This window comes from Bidens hawaiensis, unplaced genomic scaffold (assembly GCF_021521415.1).
Source record: "Bidens hawaiensis isolate Kalapana, Puna unplaced genomic scaffold, B.hawaiensis_p1.1 tig00001692_1, whole genome shotgun sequence".
Taxonomy (NCBI): domain Eukaryota; kingdom Viridiplantae; phylum Streptophyta; class Magnoliopsida; order Asterales; family Asteraceae; genus Bidens; species Bidens hawaiensis.
The window spans coordinates 3,168,606-3,192,106 of NW_027491096.1; the positions used below are offsets into that span (position 1 = coordinate 3,168,606).

General features: G+C 35.4%; 1 protein-coding gene across 1 annotated transcript; it reads left to right on the forward strand.

The window, feature by feature from the left end:
- Positions 1-3,878: 3,878 nt before the first annotated feature.
- On the forward strand, positions 3,879-21,763 carry LOC143593887 (AP-1 complex subunit sigma-2-like). The gene is made up of 8 exons (XM_077073363.1): positions 3,879-3,989; positions 5,558-5,701; positions 19,917-20,003; positions 20,086-20,177; positions 20,701-20,809; positions 20,900-20,935; positions 21,046-21,132; positions 21,413-21,763. Exons 1-8 carry the CDS (start codon positions 3,879-3,881, stop codon positions 21,482-21,484), a joined length of 738 nt encoding a protein of 245 aa, XP_076929478.1. The 3' UTR covers positions 21,485-21,763.
- Positions 21,764-23,501: the final 1,738 nt, after the last annotated feature.

The following is a 23,501-nucleotide window of genomic DNA, read 5'->3' on the forward strand; positions in this document are numbered from 1 at the left end:
TAACAGAATCCTATTATATGAAACAATCACCAAGGAAACTGTGAAACAATAAAACTCGTCAAACAATCCTAAGCACACATATGCATCGAATAAATAACAAGAAACCTCTTACTTAATCATAAACCATAAACAAAAGCAAAATCCGAACTAAAATCCAATATCAACAAAAGTTCATCATAAACCTAGGTGGTATAAGGTTTAGCAAACAACCATACTCATGACCAAAAGAAAATAAACATGTTCAAATAGTAAATTCATGATGAAAATAATAAATTCAAACCGAATGATGAGTAGGTGTTGAACCCAAACGCTCCCTGCTCGAACCCAAAGGCTTCCTCTCCTCGCGCCTGCCTCCTGGTCGAACTCCCTTCTGCTTCCGGGGTCTGTATTCCCAGTCAATATTATATAGATGATGCTTTCTTGTTTTCCAATCATATGGCGGCTCCAATAAATCTGCCCACAATCCCCCACCGAATAATTGTTATGAACGTGGTGATATATTACCTTATATTATATTATTACCAAAATTAATAACACCACAAGATTGGATTCCAAATCCAACGAACTTCTTTTTTTTTTCTTTTTGCATCTCACAATCATTATTATTATTATTATTATTATTATTATTATTATTATTAACATACGTTCATTAGAGTTTATTTCTCTCTCTTTTTTTTAATACTACAATAATAGTTAATTAGCATAATAATAAAAATTAGTAATATATAACATATGCTCGACCCTTATTTTGCCGGTCTCAAGTTTAGTAAAAAGTGCTCAATTTTAGCTCATATTCTCTAAAAATCATTAAACTCACATGTGAACCAAATATTAAGAATATTCAATAAAAACTTGGCTCAAAAGCACTTAAAAGTATAGGGATTATTTATGTAATAATATGTATAAATGAGACCACATCAAATACCACCAACCTAATACCAAATTTTTTAAAATAAATTAACCAATCAAGTTTTGCAAAATTGAACTAAATTTAATTTTCCATAACTTATAACTTAATAGATAAAACTATTAACTTAAAAATTGGTTAGAATTATCGCGACAAACTTAGTTTTAATAGGATATATAAAACTAAGTGTCCTGAGAGATGAAAGGGTTCATCAAGTTGTTTCGATCAATAAAGTAAAACTGGACTTTACTCTATTCGGTAATATTTAAAATTAACCCCAATTCAAATCAATAGTCTATGCCATCCTACTAAAAGTCACACTTGAGGCACACTGCGAAACTTCAAGTGTTTGGAGCTACAGCACCGCATTTGATTTCTAGCCTATCCCTTCAATGTAAAATGGTTTCGTCGACACATCCGGCCCTTTCACAAGTGACTATACTAGGGCGACTATTACTTTACTCTCTTGTTACGTGCTACAGCTGTCTGTATACTAAGGTTGGCATAGATGAGGCTAAATGTATCTACTTAGGCAAATGTTGTCTTAATAGGCCTCATAAACGAGAGTTGTGCTCTATTCACAATTGGCAATCATTGTCTGTCTGCCTAACCACTTATTAATGTTGTGTGCTACATCTGCCATTAGTAACTAGAAGCCAGATTTTTAAGTTCCTTGATATAACGTTTAATATATAAATCCCGTGTACATTTTATTTAAATATTCTGTTAGTTTTGTTAGGTTTTGTTTAAGATTTGTATACTACTAACATGATTCTATATTTTAGGTTCCGAGACTTGTTCGTGGTTAAGAAGAGCGAAAAATAAGAAAAAAATGAGCTAAACCGGCGAACCGGGGCATCAGGAAACGAACCAGATCAGATCAGGAGTGAATCGGACCGGGACCAAATTATTTGGCCACGCTGCGCCGCCAAATGGAGTATTTTGGTAGCGTGGCGCGGCCAACCTAATTTCTAGAATATTCCAGGTATTGGGTCTTAATAACTACATAAACACCCCTAAACATAACCCAAAGCAGACCTGAAGTTGCCAGCCGAATTTGGAGAATTACCAAGCTTAGGATTGCTACTTTTGGCGACTTTGGAGTTGAGGAATCATCCGGTGGTGCGCGTATTGGTTGAAGACGAAGAACACGGGTTTTATATTCTGTTTTCTTTTATATCCGCCATGAATTCTTCATTGTTTGTTTTGTTTGATTTCACTATGCTAGGCTAAACATTATAGACTGCCTAGGCTTATGATGAATCTATTTTGACGATGTGTTTTGATTTGGGATTATTTATCATTATGGTTTTATGATTTAGTAAAATATTTAATCATATTAAATTGATGTATATGGATACTTAGGATTGTTTGATTGATATTATTCCATAGTTGCCTTGATTATTGTTTGTCATTATGATAGGTTGCTATTAGATCATCTACTTTGTGTTTTTGACTATTTTATGATTGACATGCATTAAGATCATAGGAATAATAATTATTAATTAATTAAACCTAAGTGTGCTCCTAACCTAAAATCTGTAAAGTGCTAGGTTATTGATAGATCTTTATTATTTAATCTTGCTAGATTTAGTTTTTCGTAAGGAGTCCGTCTAGGTTTGATTATTTATTATTGTCTATTGAATCAATTAAATATATTAAATTGCCTTTGATTTCTGCGCTGTAAGGTAGGATTTCGTATAAAGGAACTAAATCATAATTAATTAGGTGACCATAAGGAAAATTGATTTTTAATACTGATGTGCGTTAAAACTTATTAGAAACCCATAGGTGTCTCTTGAAAAGGGATAGGGGTCCTGCTCGGGTTTTCTCTTAAGTGTCTATTTTATGATCACAGTCCATAACTAAATATTTTCCCGGTTAAGTCATAACTGAAATTTAGGAGATTCTAGCCTAGGTAGTTTTCTCATCATCATCTTATTTTACATAAACAAGCTTTGGCTTTTGTTTAAATTACTTGTTTTCTTAATTTTTTTTAATTATAGTATTAAATTAGTATTTTAAATAAAACCCCCCCAAACAAATATAAATTAAAAAATCATGTTTTTAGTCGAGTCTAATCAACTAATAAACGTAATTTAGAGAGTCTCGTGGGTTCGATATCCGGACTTACTTAGCTTTAATAGAGTCGATCGGTTCACTTGTCGGTTAGTATTTTTGTCGAGTTTTAGAGAGTCCAGAGTATTACATAATGTTTATTTTTAGTTAATTTAGTTAATAATTATTAAACTACTTTTAACACATAAAGTTTTTGGTGCCGTTGCCGGGGACTCTTGGCGATTGCGTTATTAGCTTTGATTAGACTTGCTATATACGTGCTATTTGTATTTTGTTTTGTTTTGTTTTTGAGTCGTAGGTGTCAGGTTAATATAGTTTTGTTTAATTGTTAGTTTTATTTAGTAGTCTTTTAGTAGAATCTACATTCGTGTTGTTTTATTTTTGTTTTGAGTCATTGGAGTCTAATTGTCCATGTCTTTTATTTCTTTTGGGTCTCGTAAATATGTGTGAGATTTGTGGGGGACCCCATTTTACGCTTATTTGTCCACAATATGTGGGGTGCTTGGCACATTATTATACTAACCCTACTGTGCAGTCGCAACAAAATTTTTTGCAGGGACCTCCTTCGTATTATTACGATGATCTGCATTAGCAGCCTCAGCATAATCAGGGTCAATTCGATGATCAATATTCTAATCACAACCCTGTTGAGAGTAGTATGAAGAATTTAGAGAACATGTTAGCTAAATATTTGGCCTCAGATTCCCAACAAAAGTTAGCTAAGCATGATATCCTCTTGAAAAATCAAAATAGTGTTCTTACAGATCTCCAACGTACAATAGAAAGCATTAATAGGAGATTGGATGAAGAACAGGAAGAAGTAAAGAGATTGAAGTTATTGGAATATGTGGACGAGTCAGATGTGGGGATCACTTAAGTAACAGAGACGAAAATGGACGAAGAAGTCCCACCTCTGGTTCCACAGGTTACTATTGCTAATTACTGGAGTGACTCTGATGATGAAATAGATGAAGAAGAGTGGGCTGCTTACCAAAGGTCGTTAGTATAGAAAGAAGAGACAGAGGATGAAGTGGATTTGGGAGATTCACTTGAGTTGATGTTTGGTGTTGAAGAAGAGATAGAGGATGAAGTGGATTTGGGAGATTCACATGAGTTAATGTTTGGTTTTGAGAAAGAGGTTGAGAATAAGTTGTGTGAAAGGATGAGTTTTTGGATTTGGAGTTAGAAGGATTGCCTGAGTACAATGAAATAGGAGAGTTTGATTCGGAGGGTGACTTAGCATTTTTTGAATCCCTATTAGAAGAAATGGAAGTGGTGGTAGTGGAAGACCTCCACAGCTGGCCCGTGGCACTTATAATAAATGTTGCTCATAAATCAAAACCACGAGAGAAGGCGAAGAGAAGAACACCTGCAAACCGGAATAATTTACAAGTCACAAGATGGTTTACAGGAAAGAAGAAGCCATTGAAGTTTAAGAATGACCAGTCTTCTCGATACATGCCATGCAACGATTCATGCCAGGTAAGTTTAAATTTTGATGGTCTGACCCGTTTAGGATTTTTAAATCATTTTTCAATTCCACCGAGAAAATTTCAATGTTTAACAAGTATCGGGTGGAACTGAACGGGTTAGATAGGGTCCAGGTCAAAGAAAAACCTCCTGATTATTGTTTGTCATTATGATAGGTTGCTATTAGGTCATCTACTTTGTGTTTTTGACTATTTTATGATTGACATTCATTAAGATCATTGGAATAATAATTATTAATTAATTAAACCTAAGTGTGCTCCTAACCTAAAATCTGTAAAGTGCTAGATTATTGATAGATTTTTATTATTTAATCTTGCTAGATTTAGTTCTTCGTAAGGAGTTCGTCTAGGTTTGATTATTTATTATTGTCTATTGAATCAATTAAATATATTAAATTGCCTTTGATTTCCGCGCTGTAAGGTATGATTTCGTATAAAGGAACTAAGTCATAATTAATTAGGTGACCGTAAGGGAACTTGATTTTTAATATAGGCATGCGTTAAAACTTATTAGAAACCCATAGGTGTCTCTTGAGAAGGGCCAAGGGTCCTGCTCGGGTTTTCTCTTAAGTGTCTATTTTACGATCCCAGCCCGTAACTAAACATTTTCCCGGTTAATTCATAACTGAAATTTTGGAGATTCTAGCCTAGGTAGTTTTCTCATCATCATCTTATTTTAAATAAACAAACTTTTGCTTTCGTTTAAATTACTTATTTTCTTAATTATTTTTAATTATAGTATTAAATTAGTATTTTAAATAAAAACTCCCCAAACAAATATAAATTAATAAATCGTGTTTGTAGTCGAGTCTAATTAGCTAATAAACGTAATTTAAAGAGTCTCGTGGGTTCGATATCCGGACTTACTTAACTTTACTAGAGTCGATCGGTTCACTTGCCGGTTAGTATTTTAGTCGAGTTTTAGAGAGTATAGAGTATTACTTAGTATTTATTTTTAGTTAATAATTATTAAACTATTTTTAGCACATCATTCCTATTTACTAATGTTATTGGGTCATTAATAATAGGAATAAAATATCGAAAATACTAATTAAAAATTTAATTTTGCTTATTTAAACAGATGTTTACTGATAATAACTCTTCATTCACCCTCAAGTATATCATTGAGAAAGAAAAGTATAGTGGCACCAACTTTCTTGAGTGGCACCGCAATTTGGGACTACCTTTCAAGATGGCAAAGAGGCACTATGTTCTCGATGGACCTGTTCCAACCGAGCCTGAAAACAATACTGCTGATGCTAAGAGGGTTCTTGACAAACATATGGACGACTCTACTGAAGTCGTCTGTATCATGCTAGCCACCATGTCTTACGAGCTTGCTAAAGGCTTGGAAGATTTTGGCGCCTATAAGATGCTTGAGCAACTTAAGGGCATGTTCCAGAAACAAGCTCGTCAGGAATGCTATGACACCATGAAACAGCTCATCAGTTGCAGAATGGAACAGGGATCACCTGTTAGTGCGCATGTCGTCAAGATGAAAAGGTACATCGAACAACTAAGGAAACTTGATTATCCCTTGTCAGATGAAATGGTAGCGGAATTCATCCTGAACTTTCTTCCCAGCTCTTACGACCAGTTCGTAATGAATTTCAATATGAATGGCTGGGTGAAGACAGTGCCGGAGCTTCATGGAATGCTCAAGACGGCTGAGATGAATATTCCCGCTAAAAACAATCAAGTTCTTATCGTGCGATCTGCTGGTGTCGTTAAGCCTAAACCCAAGAACCGGGGTCATAACGGTAAAGGCAAGAAGAAGGTTACTGTTGCTGCCTGGTCTGCCACCAACACTAACAAAGGTGTTGCAAAGGTACCACCGCCGCCTCCTGAGGAGCACCAGTGCAACAAAATGGGACACTGGACACGTAACTATCCCGACTACCTTGCTGAGCTGAAAAGGCAGATGACCAATGGTGAAAGCTCCTCTAAAGGTATTTATATTCACGTTATTGAACTTTTCACTGTCTCTAGCAACATATGGGTATTTGATACCAGATGTGGTTACCACATCATTAATGTCTTGCAGGAGCCTGAAAACTAGAAGAGGTTGAAACAAGGAAGCATACAACTCATTGTTGGTGATCGGAAAAGAATCCTAGTTCTGCAACTGGCACATATCATTTTGCTTGTCCATCTGGCCTTGTAGTTACTTTGGATAACTTTTTGTTTGCACCTGGTTTGACCAGAAACATTATTTCAGTTTCTTTACTATTTGAACAAGGATTTAAGTACGTTTTTAATAGTATTGCTATTTCTGCCTACTTGAATGATACCTTTTATTTTGAGGCTAAACCTCAAAATGGTATATATAAGGTTGATGTTCAAATAAACAATAATGTATATAATCTTTCTAAACATATCAGATATGGCATCAATGGTACATTTCTATGGCATTGCCAACTTGGCCACATAAGCAAGGCACGAGTCAAGAGACTCCAATCCGAAGGGATTCTTGAATCCACTGGACCGGACTCTTTTGATGACTGCGAATCTTGTTTAGCTGGCAAACTCGCCAAAGGCTCCTTCACTCATAAGAATGAATGAGCAAAGGATCTGCTGGGAATCATACATACTGATGTATGCGGTCCTTTCAGAACCATGTCTAGGAATCATGAAAGATACTTCGTTTCTTTTATTGACGATTACAGTAGATATGCTTATGTGTATCTTATGAAACACAAGCATGAAACTTTTGAAAAGTTCAAAGAGTTTCAAAACGAAGTGGAAAACCAACTCAGGAAAACTATTAAAATGCTTTGATCAGATCGAGGCGGGGAGTATCTCAGCTCAGAATTCATACATCATCTAAAGAGCGTGGAATTGTTTCACAGCTCACTCCACCCAGCACACCCTAACACAATGGCATGAGCTAGAGGAGAAATCGAACCTTGCTAAACATGGTCTGATCGATGATGTGTAGAACTAACTTGCCTCACTCCTTTTGGAGCTTTGCCCTTTTGACGCCGCCCGCATTGTCAATCTAGCTCCAACTAAAAATGTAAGCAAACCCCCATACGAGATATGGCATGGGCGTAAACCCAATTTGTGATTCTGATGATAAGCTCGATCCTCGCGGCTTAAAGGTTGTTTTCGTCGAATACTATAACCAAAGCCGATATTATTTCTTCCATCCTGATACAAATGTGATTTCTATCGAAAGGAAGGGCCACTTTCTCAAGAAGGAAATTCTCGGTCGAGGAACTGGAGATAATATTGTCGATCTTGAAGAAATTCAAGAACCACAAACTACCGCTGAGGAAGTTGGAACGTCTGATCAACAAGTTGTTGTTGCTGATACATCGGACATGAACACAAGCGTTCGCAGAAGTAATAGGACTTGCGTACCAAACTCTAAATACCTATGACGTCTAGATGGTCCCGAGGTCCTCTTAGTAGCCGAGTCAAGCGACGAACCTACTAATTACAAATTTGCTATCTTAGATTCGGAATCTGAGAAATGGCAAGATGCTATGAACGCCGAGATACAATTTATCCGTGACAATCAAGTCTGGAACTTGTATGAGCTACCCCCCAAGAGTCGAGCAGTAGGGAGCCAATGGATTTTCAAGAAGAAAACCGACATGCATGGAAATGTACAGACTTATATAGCACGGCTAGTCACGAAGGTTTTACTCAAACTCAGGGTATTGATTATGAAAAAACCTTCTCGCCCGTTGCTATGACTAAGTCAACAAGGATATTACTTGCCATAGCCGCATATTATGACTACGAGATATGGCAAATGGATGTCAAAAATTCTTTTCTTGATGAACACCTTTCTGAAGATGTCTATATGGTTCAGCCTGAAAGTTTTGTTGATCCTAAATATCCTAACAGGGTGTGCAAACTGAATAAGTCCATTTATGGACATAAACAGGCATCTCGCAGCTGGAAACTTCATTTTGATGAGAAAATCAAAGAGTTTGGTTTTATCAAAAATGAAGATGAGCCTTGTGTTTATAGAAAGGCTAGTGGGAGCACTATATGATTCCTCATCCTGTATGTGGATAATATACTGATCATTGGAAACAACATCCCTATGCTTAAGGAAGTTAAGAACTGGTTGGGTTCTTGTTTCGCAATGAAAGATCTTGGTGAAGCTGCTTATATTCTAGGAATCCAGATCTACCGAGATAGGTCAAAGCGGCTTCTAGGGCTGAGCCAAAGTACATACATAGACAAAGTAAGGGCACGCTTCTCTATGGATAACTCCAAGAAAGGAGCTCTCCCTGATGTGCTAAAAGTAGTCTAATAAAAACACGCTAATCTAGACACTAAGTAATAAATTCTAGACTCTTAATTTAACTAAAACTACTAACTGAAAAGTGAACCGGTCGACACTAGTACAGCTAAGTAAGTCCGGATATCGAACCCACAAGACTCTTTAACTTACGTAAATTAGCTAATTAGACTCAACTAATACTGACACAACTATTTGTTTGTTAAAAGGGGGGGGGGGGGTTATTTAAAATACTAAATTAAAACTAATTAAGAAAAACAAGTAAAATAAACGAAAACACGAGTTTGATTAAATCAAATGGTGATGGGAAAACTACCTATAGGCCAGAATCCCCTAAATTTCAGTTGTTAATTAACCGAAAAATATTTAGTTATGGATTGGGATCGTAAAATAGACACTTAAGAGAAAACCCAAACAGGACCCGTGGCCCTTCTCAAGAGACACCTATGGGTTTCTAATAAGTTTTAACGCACACCAGTATTAAAAATCAACTTTCCTTACGGTCACCTAACTAATTATGACTTAGTTCCTTTATACGAAATCCTATCAATAACCAAGCACTTTACATATTTTAGGTTAGTAGCACACTAAGGTTTAATTAATTAATAATTATTATTCATATGATCTTAATGCATGCCAATCATAAAATAGTCAAAAACACAAAGTAGATGACCTAATAGCAACCTATCATAATGACAAACAATAATCAAGGCAACTATAGAATAATAACAATCAATCAAACAATCCTAAGTATCCATATACATCAATTTAATATGATTAAACCTTTTACTAAATCATAAAACCATAACGATAAATAAATCCCAAATCAAATCACAACGTAAAATTAGGTTCATCATAAGCCTAGGCAGTTTATAATGTTTAGTCTAGCATTATAAAATAAAAAAAAACAATAATAAAGGAATTCATGGCAAAAAAAAATGTAAACGGAAGAAAATAGGTGATAAAACCCGTAGGCTTCGTTCTTGATCGAGGAGCACTTCACCGGCTGATTCCTTGCCTTCAAACCCGCCAAATATTGCAATCCTAAGCTCTGGGAAACTCCAAATTCGGCTCTAGTTTGCAGGCCCAAAACTTAAAATTAGTAGAATATTCTGGAAATCTGAGCCCATAAACTTAAAATTCGTAGAAGATTTTGGGAATCTAAGCCCATAGACTTAAAATTCATTGAAGATCCTCCGGTTCTCCGGTTTGGCTTATTTTAGCTCGTTTTTCGCCCTTTTCAACTCTGAACAAGTCCCGGAACCTACATTATTCAAATATGTTAGTAATATACAAAATCTAATAAAAACCAAACAAAAACTAATAAAATATTAATTAAAAATACAAGGGATTTATATATATTTAGTATTATATCAAATATCCCCACACTTATCTTTTTTCGTCCTTGAAAAAGTCTAATTGCAATGGGATCAGAATCGGAGAAATACGATCTTAAAAACATATTAGGTTATTTTAAAATTTAGAACAACGCAAAAACTGCGATCACCGATATTGTTGTCCACTTAAACCCATGCCTTTGTATTTAACGGGACAAGTAAGATCCAACTATTATTATTTATTATTATTTTTATATAATCTAGTGGAACCCATAGTCAAGACCCGTTCAGTTCCACCCAGTACTTTTTAAACATTAAACTTTTATCGGTAGAACTGAAAAATATTTTAAAAATCCTTAACGGATTAGACCACCAAAATTTAAACTTACCTAGCATGAACCGGATTCATGGCATGTATCGAGAAGACTGGTCGTGCTTGAACTTCAATGGCTTCCTCTTTCCTGTAGACCATCTTCTGACATGCAAATTATTCCGGTTTGCGGATGCTCTTCTCTTCGCCTTCTCCCGTGGTTTTGATTTATGAGCGACATTTATTATAAGTGTCACGGGCCAGCTGTGGAGATCTTCCACTACCACCACTTCTATATCTTCTAGTAGGGCTTCAAAAAATGCTAAGTCACCCTCCGAATCAACTCTCCTATTTCATCGTACTCAGGCAAACTTTCTAACTCCAAATCCAAAAACTCATCCTCCTCACACAACTTATTCTCAACCTTTTCCTCAACACCAAACATCAACTCAAGTGAATCTCCTAAATCCACTTCCTCCTCTATCTCTTCTTTCTTCACTAACGACTTTTGATAAGTAGCCCACTCTTCTTCATCTATTTCATCATCATAGTCACTCCAGTAATTAGCAATAGTGACCCGTGGAACCGGAGGTGGGACTTCATCGTCCATTTTCGTCTCTATTACTTGCATGATCTCATCTGGCTCGTCCACATATTCCAATAACTTCAATCTCTTTTCTTCTTCTTCTTCTTCTTCTTCTTCTTCTTCTTCTTCTTCATCTTCTTCATCCATTCTCCTAACAATGTTTTCTATTATACGTTGGAGATCTGTAAGAACATTATGTTGATTTTTCAAGATGACATCATGCTCGGCTAACTTCTGTTGGGTATCTGAGGCCAAATATGGAGCTAACATGTTCTCTAAATTCTTCATACTACTCTCAACAGGGTTGTGATTAGAATATTGATCATCGAATTGACCCTGATTATGCTGAGGCAGCTAATACAGATCATCATAATAATACGAAGGAGGCTCCTGCATAAAATTATGTTGCGGTTGCACAGGAGGGTTATCATAATAATCTGATAAACATCCCACATATTGTGGACATATAAGCGTAAAATGGGGTCCACCACAAATCTCACACATATTTACGAGACTCAAAAGAAATAAAATACACGGACAATTAGACTCCTACGACTCAAAATAAAATAAAACGAAGTAGACTCCTACTAAAAGATTCCTAAATAAAACTAACAATTAACTAAACTATACTAACCTGACTCCTTCGACTCAAAAACAAAACAAAATAAAAATAGCACGTATGTAGCAACTAAGTCTAATCAAAGCTAATAACACAATCGCCAAGAGTCCCCAGCAACGACGCCCAAAAATTGATGTGCTAAAATTAGTTATTAATTTATTAACTAAATAAGCGCTAATCTAGACACTAAGTAATAAATTCTAGATTCTTAACTTAACTAAAACTACTAACCGGCAAGTGAACCGGTCGACACTAGTACAGCTAAGTAAGTCCGGATATCGAACCCACAAGACTCTTTAACTTACGTAAACTAGCTAATTAGACTCAACTAATACTGACACAACTATTTGTTTGTTAAAGGGGGGGGGGGTTATTTAAAATACTAAATTAAAACTAATTAAGAAAAACAAGTAAAATAAACGAAAACACGAGTTTGATTAAATCAGATGATGATGGGAAAACTACCTAGGCTAAAATCCCGTAAATTTCAGTTGTTAATTAATCGAAAAATATTTAGTTATGGACTGGGATCGTAAAATAGACATTAAGAGAAAAGCCAAACAAGACCCCTGGCCCTTTTCAAGAGACACTTATGGGTTTCTAATAAGTTTTAACGCACACCAGTATTAAAAATCAAGTTTCCTTATGGTCACCTAATTAATTATGACTTAGTTCCTTTATACGAAATCCTACCTTACAACGCGGAAATAAAGGCAATTTAATATATTTAATTGATTCAATAGACAATAATAAATAATCAAACCTAGATAGACACCTTACAAAGAACTAAATCTAGCAAGATTAAATAATAAAGATCTATCGATAACCTAGCACTTTACAGATGTTAGGTTAGCAACACACTTAGGTTTAATTAATTAATAAGTATTATTCAAATGATCTTAACGCACGTCAATCATAAAATAGTCAAAAACACAAAGTAGATGACCTAATAGCAACCTATCATAATGACCAACAATAATCAAGGCAACTATGGAATAATAACAATCAATCAAACAATCTAAGTATCTATATGCATCAATTTAATATGATTAAACCTTTTACTAAATCATAAAACTATAACGATAAATAAATCCCAAATCAAATCACAACGTCAAAATAGGTTCATCATAAGTGTAGGCAGCCTATAATGTTTAGCCTAGCATCATAAAATAAAACAAAACAATAATAAAGGAATTCATGGCGAAAAATAATGTAAACAGAAGAAAATAGGTGATAAAACCCGTAATCTTCGTTTTTGATCGAGGAGCACTTCACCGGCTGATTCCTTGCCTTCAAACCCACCAAATATTGCAATCCTAAGCTCCGAGAAACTCCAAATTCGGCTCTGGTTTGCAGGGTATTCAGGTTATGATTAGGGTTAAGTTTAGAGGTGTTATATAGACTTTCAAGCCCAAAACTTAAAATTAGTAGAAGACTTTGGAAATCTGAGCCCATAAACTTAAAATTCATAGAAGATTCTGGAAATCTAAGCCCATAGACTTAAAATTCGTAGAAGATCCTCCGGTTCTCTGGTTTGGCTTATTTTAGCTCGTTTTTCACCCTTTTCAACCATGAACAAGTCCCGGAACCTACATTATTCAAATATTTTAGTAATATACAAAATCTAATAAAACCAAACAAAAACTAATAAAATATTAATTAAAATATACAAGGGATTTATATATATATTTAGCATTATTTCACTCCCCCATGGCTAAAGGAAACGTGTTGAACAAATCGCAATCTCCGGCAATGGACATTGAAACTAAACACATGCAAGTAGTTTGTTTTGATTTAGTATTTGGATGTGTGAACATTTAAGCAGTTATAGTTTTAAGTTCTCTTTTGATTTAATGGTTAAATGCAAATGTTGAATAATATAACTGTGTTCGATTTTAATGCCTTTAATCCGTGAATATTGTATTCTAAATTATCCGTAGTCGGTCAGACTCATGGGAACGACTCTGAATTAAGACTATTCTGACTTTAGACTCAAGGAGTTGACTTCCAAACTCACAGTCCTCATTATGAATGACGTTGGATGTAACTCGCATCAAGTCATCTTCATGGATCTTAGTCATAAGATGTTTTGATAGAGGTATAGTCATTTAGTATCCTTAGACCTGAGATACATATTAGAACTTTCGTTTACTAAAGTTTACTCTTTGATCAGTGTCAACCGTTGTCGCGTAACTACCAGCTATAAAGGCATTGGTTAGGAATAATCTGAAGTTCAGTGGGAGTTGTATGTATTCAAGATGGGATTCTGTACTCTTACATGATATGTAACAGTTAGACATCTTGGCGCCCTTGTTGATTCAAACTGGTAAAGTGTGAGGCATCACCCAAACCTACTTTGTGTTTGACTGGACCACTTTGATTCTAGATGGAGAACTATAATGATTGAACGCCATATGAGATTGAACATGATCCATGTCTCATTGTTCAATTGATGTCTTATACAGAAAGGATACATAACAACGATTACCATAAATTCGTTAGCTAGCAATAGTGTATTTAACCTGTTGGGGGCAGCTATGTGTAGCTAGAGCACTGCTGGCTGTCAGTATTGAGTAACTTAACCGGAAACCGTCCAAGTGGGAGAATGTTGGAATTATAGACCGGTTCAGGTAAGTCAATACGGCCAACCGGGTTATGACCCGTGATAGTTACACCGTGAGGTAACAAACCATAAACTCGCTTAAGTTAGTTAACTGGGTTAGACACTTTAATGAGATTACATGGAACGGGCTTTTGAGCAAGAGGTGGACTTATTGGCTCATTGGGTTTATAACTAATTAGATTAGTTAAACCTAATAAAAGGTTATGTAAATATATGATATTGACATAACCTTAAAATCTAAGCCTAATAACAATTCCATCTCCTTCCTCCTATACCCTAGCCGCCGGTAAACTGCCACCGCCGGTCTACTGCCCGTCGCCGAACACCTGCCACCGCCGGACACCCGCCGTCGCCAGTTGCCTGCCCCGTCGCGTACGCCGTGCCCAGCCGCCGCTCTGCTGCTGGCGTCCACCGCTGCAAACCGCTGGCACCTCCGCTTGCTGTCCGTACACTACCACCGCTATCATTGCCGTTGTGCACCGCCACCATTGGTCGTTGATCTCGTTGTGTCACCTAGCTCGGTTCGTTAGCCTTTGGTGTCTCAACCGGTTATTTACTAACCGAGGTAAACTTAAATATATCATTGGTTTAATTATATATTTATTGTTTGAATCGTAATCGTATTGTCTGTAACCGGATCGACCTGTCAGGTTTAGTTTCAATGCTGATTAATTGCATACTTTCCGCTACGTTGTAACGCTTGTTAATTCCGGTTTCAAGAATTAAAGATTGTAGAGTATGTATAATTCTGAGGATTTATCCGACGTTTCTCGGAATCCTTTACGTCATCCCGGTACGTCTAATCGCTTAACATTTCTTCCAAGTTGCATTATTATTAAATTCCGGGGGCTAGAATGAAAATGTTTTATAATATAACACTAATCAAAAAAACCTAAACCCTAGTAGTAGCTACAGCAGCGATCGGCCAAGAAGACCAGCCCCCCCCCCCCTTCATTGCTTCGACTTTTTGATCAATTCCAAGCTCCTAGAAGTAGTTCAAGGTATGTACTACAATCCCCAACACTCTTTTTGTTCACCCCTAGTCGTTTTGATGCTCAATTTTGCCGAAACTTTTCGTTGGACAGATTTTCGGCCAAGGTGTAATTGACCCACTTCCCGTGGATAAAAATTAGAGTTTTCTGTGTAGAAAGATTCCCAGGTATGGCATTTACATCATATAAAAATTTCGTAGCTATTGGAGGTGTTTAGGTCGGTCAATCGATTTTAGTTCGAAAACTAGGGTTTATCGGGTGTAGAATTGCAAATTGCTGAGTTTGATGCGTTAATCGGTTGGATGACCAACCGAATCAGTTTGTACGGCCCTAGGGGAGTCTAAGGGCTGTGGGAAAATTATTTTTTTGATGCTCGGGGCTGTTTTGGTTGGTGCTTGGTCAATCGAGTCGGCGGTGCGTGAATTTTCGTTTAAATGATAAATTGAGAGTTGTAAAAAGGAACCGTCAACCCTATCAATTCGGGTGACATAATTATGATGAATGAAAGGATTAAAATGGGAATTTGGCCCATTTGGGGCTGATTCGTTTAACAATTTGTTTTATGGTTCATTACGCGCGTATTCGACTCGATTTGATTGCCGACGGGCGAGTGGTGCATCATGGTTAGCCCCGACCTTAATCGTAGAGTGGATTTGGTTAATTGAAAGTTGTTGGGCCTTGGGCCAAGTGTTGGGCCTTGGGCCAAGTTGTTGTGCCTTGGGCCAAGTGTTGGGCCTTGGGCCAAGTTGTTGGGCTTGAACGGCCCATTAGGCAAGAGTGTTCTTACGGTCTAGCTTAGTAACACGTTGTGTATACTTTACAAGCCCTTGCTTGTGATTGCGCACTTAGGGATTTCCTAGCTCGTTGCAGGTGTTCGATTGATTTCAGGTGAGTTCTTGATGCCCCGTTTAACTCTTTTTAAGTTTTGGGCTAGCATGCACACCTAAGTATTTTCTCACTTGATGAAATGTTTTAAACGACTTTACATAGGCTTGCTAGTATTGGTAGGCCTTGGAATGTTATAGAATGTGTGTATGTATGTATATATATATATATATATATTAGAATGGCCAATATTTGGCGAATGTTGTAGTCGTCTCGACTACTGAATGTTGCGTATGCCTGCTTTGTGTTTGCATGCGCCGAATGTTACGTGTTTGGGTTGTGCGTTTTCTCGACCCTGCGTATAGAGATGCTCATACGTAAGAATGACTATCTATTGAATGTGGTGACCTAACCGATGTACTTCCGTTTGCTGTTTTAAAACCGTTGGAATGATTATTAAAACTTTTGCTACTTATTTAAAACTTGAACTCAGTCAGCTTAAACTGACTTTGTATGCATGTTAGTGTGAGTTTCAGGTTAGGAAGAGGATGTCTTATCGCTTGGATGTGCACGGAGCGACTTGGACGGTGAAGGGCATACTGGAATGAAGAATTATTTATGAACATTTATTTCAAAAGACTTATAAAAGTTATACTTAATTTTGGTTTTGTGGTTGAATTCCCGGGTTTTGGGAACTCATTCATTTATTTACGTTTTCCGCCGAATTATACTTTGTGATGTTATTTTAATGCAAAGAATTGTTTTTAAGTTTAATTATTTTTACGAGTGATTTGAATGAATACCAACTGTGGGGTTCTCAGCGTTCGGGGCCTTACATACGTATAATTATTAATTAACAAGATTAATTATTATTTATCAAGTTTATTGAACCGGTTTTAATAAACAAAATTTTAACTGATCACCACTGAAACCCAAAAAAGTTCACACACTTCTTAGAACTAAAAGTCTAAAACCACCATTGTCAGCATTATTTATTTGGATGTTTTGTAGACTGATTGTGTGTTTGTGAAGTTATTATGTTATAATAGTATGGAATTGAATGTGTTTGAATATGAATTCTATTCAATAAATCACATGTGGTATTGATGCTACTGTTTGATTGAAATGATGGCAATATACTTCTCTGAAATCTTTATCAACTATTTGGAATTATTTGGTTGATCTTCAAAAGCTTATTGTGGTTATATTTTGTGGCTTAGTATCTGTGTTGGTTAATGTTGTGTATCTGATTTCATATGTTTCTGTTACATTACTGATGAAATAAAAGTTGGAAAGTTGGATCCATGTAGGCTCACAGGTCAAGTTTGAACTAACCTAGCATCAGCCCGGGCTCGAGCCAAACTCGAGAGTCGAGGCCACTTGACCTGATATTTTTATACCAACTCCTGAGTTGATGAGTTGACTCGTTGCCTCTTAACAGAACAAGATCAATTGATATTTAGAATTAGTTAAAACTTTATAATTGTTAAAATCCTATCAAGTATTTGATATTGAAATAGGTTCCAAAAATTAAGTTTCGAGATAATTATGCACCCGTTAAACAGTTTAGCATGAAGTTCATTTATCTTAGCCCGTTTAATAAATGAATGAATGAACATGAAAAAAGAATTTCGTTCGGTAAGCTTACCGAACAAACATAATAAGCTTAACTAACAAACACGAACAGAGGTTGTGTTCGTTCAATTGTGTTCGCAAACGTTCGGTAATGTGTTCGGTTAGTTTCGTTGTTAACGTTCTTTCATTTACGTTGGCCCGGTTACGGTTGTTTAAATCCATCCGCTTACGTTCGTTTATATATTTATGTTCGTTAACTAAAATTTTACTGTTACTATTTTTATTTACTTATTACCCAAATATTTAAGCCAAAGAGTTAAAACTAAAAACTCTACATCCTTAAAGAGCATTTTCAACCAATCCCCTAAATTTTTGTGAGAAATATTTGCAAATTATAGGATAGGGTTATTAATGGTTGTGAGTGAAGGAAAGAAAAAGTGCATGGTTTTTTGTAAATTTGAGGATAGATTGTAAGCCCTCATTTATTTTTGAATATATGTTGAAATTGGTTGTAAGTAGAGAATAGAGAAACTGTAATGATAAAGGTATAAAGTTTAAAATTTTCATCAATTACTCAGTAATACACGGGCCTCAAACTGGTTATTTAATAAAACAGGAGAGTAGTGTAGTTTTAAAGATGGGGGGGAGTGCTGGAAACCATATCGCCGACTACCACTTGACAATCGTTATGCCACCACTAGAGTAGAACTCACTGGCGTAACACACAGTGGGACGAAAACCCGAGTGGTGCATGGAAATTGGTTAAGCAAGGGTTTTGGTGTTATAGCTAATTAATTTAATATCGAATATAACAAGACTTTGTTCGTGTTCATTAGGATCTTAGGGATGATAATGGGTCAAGTTTAGGATAGATTTAGGTATACCCGATGTAACCTGACATAACATTTATATATATATATATAGGCTAAGTATAAAATGAAAACCCACTTGAGTTGTGAAAACTCTAGAAACTCATTCTCAACCACATGTTTTTAATTAATGTTTAAGTCTTGTGGTCCACAATTAAACTGAATAAAAAATGTAAATATAAATATACATTTTTCTCTCTCCTGAAAACAATATAAAAATTACTAAAAAAATGTTAAAAAATAGCAAAACATTTTTTTTGATGTTTCGATGTTTTGTATTAAATGTTACAACATATATTACATATAACAAAAAAAAACAATGTTACATAGGGTTTTCGCGTGTTTTCACAACTCATAACCTTACCATATATATATATATATATATATAGTGGAGGGATTTTTTGAGAACCATGTTTAGTTGTAAGAACTTAAGAACTCAATTATAGGCCACACATTTAATTAAATGGATTGGAATATGTGGTTGAGATTAAATCTGACAAAAAAGTCAAAGCAGGAGAGAGAATAAAGATGTAAGTAGTTACACTGACTTTTACGTCCATTACACATGTGTAAAAAGTCGACTCAGTGCATAAAAAATCCTGTAATTTTTTTACGTGTATGTAATCTACATATATTACGCATGTGTAAAAAAAATTCGAAAAAAAATCGTTACATTGAGTTCTTTCGAGTTCTTAAAATTCAAAGGGGTTCTCATTTGAAATCTCCCCTATATATGTGTATATATATATATATATATATATATATATATATATATATATGAAGAAGATGATGAAAGTTCTACAATTTCTTGTTAAGCTATGAGAAAACAACACAAGAAGTTCTTACCATGCTAAGGAAAATTAGAGACGAGATTCAAGGGAAAATTGATTTCAACAAAAAAACAAAAGACAATTGAGTCATTTTTCAAGAAACATTCATAAATTATTTATGTAATATGCTATATATAAGGAATTATTAATTTATATTTTATATGAGGTCTAAAGAAATTATCAAAAATGTATTATCTTATAATTTTAGCGAATTATTAATTTATCACTCTATCCCCGAGTCGGGACCGGTAAAAAATATTATCTTAGATAATTTATTATAGAATCGAGTATTAATTTATCGAGTTTCTACGATAGATGGATCCTTTATCAATCAAATCAATCATTTCATTTCATTTCATTTGATGCTTTCATATATATACATATATGTTTTCTTTCTAATTGATGATTGACGGTGCGTTTTGTATCCTTGAGTACGCATTTGCTTGGATCTGATCATGATGTTGTTATCTCTTCTATTTACATTACATTACATGATACCAATCTGTATAATAATAATTAGGGCGTGTGTTGTGTTTTTTTTACAATCTTTGAACCGGCAACTTTTCAACCTAATATATGTAATATTTAATGCCTTAATTTGTAATAACGTTTGTAGATTCATTTTGTTCTTTCGATAAACCAACAAGGAAAAGTTCGGTTGACAAGATGGTATTCGCCTTACTCCCACAATCAAAGAAGTAAGGTATATATATACATATATATGCCCTATATATATAAATATATAGCTACTGATATTCATTTTCATGTTTTGTATAATATGGGAGGTAATACGAGAGCTTAGCGGAATGATTCTAGCACGTGGTCCCAAACTTTGCAACATCCATGAATGGAGGGGATTTAAGGTTGTTTATAGGAGGTATGTTCATGCTATCGTTTCGGAGGCAAGTTCGTTTAACGAACGAACACAAACAAGATATTTGTTCAAACATGAACAAATGTCTCGTTTGTTTATTTACTTTTCTAGTTTACATTTGTTTAAGTTCATTTGAATGTTCATTTAAATCTTTTAGGTCCATTGCAAGTAAATCTAAAAAAAAAATTGATGACCCACACAATTTAATCCGCTTCCATTGAATTTTTAGGATCAATAGATTGATGATCACGTTTACTTTAATTGGTGTTTATTCATCTATGTTCAGTTATTTTCCTTCATTTTGTGTTTGTATGCAGTTATAAACCGTTCGTTTGTTTATACTGATAGAAACCGAACATAAATGAACACGCTCAGTTTCTTAACGAACGGATACGAACAAGAAAACATTGCTTGTTTAATTTTTTGTGTTCGATCAGTTGCTCCTTTAAAGTTAAACAGATGAAGAAGAACATGCCCTGCTCGTGTTCGCTCTGCTCGTTTAACCAGTTACTCTCCTCTGTTACAGATACGCCAGCTTGTACTTTATTACTTGTATTAACCAAGACGACAACGAATTGGAAATCCTTGAAATTATTCAATATTTTGTCGAGACTCTTAATCGTTACTTTGGAAGTGTAAGCCATCTAACCTTTAAAGAATGTACAGTTTACATTTTTGTTTTAGTATTTGAAAGTTAATTCTGTTTCTCTACATCTTTTTAACAGGTTTGTGAGCTAGAGCTGATCTTCCATTTTCATAAGGTGCGTTATTCTTCACCTCAAAAGCATTGTATTATCATATATTCCTAGATCCTTTTTAATTTATTTAACATTAATCTTATATATTTGGGTTGATTTAATGAACTTTGCAGACTTATTATATACTGGATGAGATAATAATTGCTGGCGAACTTCAGGAATCAAGCAAGACCACAGTTCACCGTCTAATTGATGCACAGGTATGTAAAGGTAGCAATTTTGACCCGGCCCATTACATAATGAATGTGCTAACGGGTCAAAACGAGTCAACGTCTCTAAAAGTGTTATCTGTAAGCATAAAATGCTCAATATCTTTTTAATCCGGAAAATAGATTGTTGTTGAAATAATGCATATTTGGTAATCAAATCAGATACCTATTATCTATGAAAAATAATTAAAACTACCGGGACAAAAAGGTGTACTGTGTCAAGCAAACCTGTGTGATTGATTTTCCGCTTTTGCCCCTCTTATGTTTGCAGGATTCTATAGTGGAGGCTGCTAAAGAAAAAGAAAATACTGTTAGTTATATAATTGCACAGGTAGCTAATTGAAGTTTTGCGGTCGATGATAAATGTGTTGCATGTGCGTGTAAAACATGTATTAGCCACTTTTGTGGAACGAAATGCGATTTCTTGAATATCAAAATTTGGATTTGCATACTCAGCTTGTTAGACGCGTGTATGCCCGCACACATAGGGTCTTGTGGCGTAGCACACTTCTTATGATGACCGGCCGTGGAAAAGGAACAAAATCATGTCATACATTCATAATTAAACATGTTACATATGTATTTTCTATATTAGTCTATACAACACTATAGTTAATAATGACAAATGTTGGTTTTATACCTTTCATCAAAGGCAGAATATCACCAAGTGTACAATTATTATGTTTTGATGTTTAGTTAACCCAAAATGAGGGCACTAAACATATGCAAATCCCTATACTCATTAATCAATTAAATACGTTTATGTCCTGGCGTTTTTAAAGTAGTCAAACATGAAGTTGCATGATCATTTCTCAATAATGTTTGTAGCCTGTGAGCATTAATGGCCCGGTATTGGAAATCGATACTTTATTAGAGCATCTACAAGGCAGCGGATTTGGCACTCTTCCGAATCTACGTGGAGCATGTTGGATTTGAGTGGTGATCAGTTAAAACTTTGTGTATTATTAAAACCAGTTTACAGTATAGTAAATAATAATTAATCAGATTAATTAATATACACAGCGGAAATAAACGAGTGACCAACACAAAAAACGAAACCCCGATAGGATCCAGTTACATACAATACGAGCACGATTGAGATACCGTGGTTCAACGATACGACACTAGCTGACGAACACACGAGAACCGGCAGCTGCAATGCACAAAGCAACAGCAACGATAGTCCAGCGACAGCGGGCTACTACGGTGGTGGGCGGATTTGGGTGAGAGAGATGTGGAGGTGGCTCCTAGAATTATGGATCTGGATTAGGGTTAGTTATGTTAGATAGACATTATGATAATCTCTATCTTATAGCCTTTTCCAAATATCCCTAATGGGCTCCAAGCTAGGACTCTAAGCCCATTTGAATCCATCACTCACTTAAAAGCCCGAGACCTAATTTTATTTATCATACATAAACTTATGTATTATTTTCTCGTCAATGTTCGTCATTACCGGTTAAGTGAGATAACCGAATTTAATGTCCATTGCCCGAGATGTAACTCTTACGGGCCATAGCTCGGTCGATAGCTTTAAGCTAATCGAACTGGTCCATTTTCCAACAGTCTCCCACTTGGACAACTTTCGATTAAGCTTCTTAACGCTGACAACCAGCGGTGCTCTAGCTATGCATGGTTGCCCCGAACAACGGTTGACACTTTAAATTCGTTAACCAAAACATCTTGTGAAATCTTGTTACAAGAAAATGAATTTATGGTAATCTTTGTCATCTATCTTTTTCGTATATGACATCAATTGAACAATGAGACATGGATTAGATCAATCTCATATGGTGTTCAATCATTGTTGTTCTCAATCTAATTCAAAGTGGTCAAATCATTTATTGTTCAATCATTTATCTTTTCCGTATAGTAAATCTAGGTACCCATAGACGTACCGAATAGACTGATACGGGTACCAGTATTCGAGGAAAAAATCTCATCCCTAGTTGGAACAACATTTATTGTTTTTGCTGCGAAGTTTGTTGAAACCCTCAAGAAACTTTCAAGAATTGTTCAACACTGACTTACCAAAAGGTTGGATTCGTGTTATTTGCATAAATACGAAGTTTGAAGTGATACGTCTGGGTTTTCATCTGCGACACCTTCATTCAGCAACCGGGTATAGTTTAGGTTTTGGTTTGGGTTCATTTTCTTTGTATGGTAGCTGGTGATGTAAATTTGGTGAATTGATGAAATTTGGTGTTTGTTTGTGCTTTCTTTGTGTATTCAATGGATGTTTTTTGTTTTGAATAAAGGGTTGGTAATGGTAAAGAAATAAGGGATTTTTACATATATCTCCTTCCTAACTTCCTTTATTACATATTTCCCCAATGCTAAACCTTAAATTACATATTTTC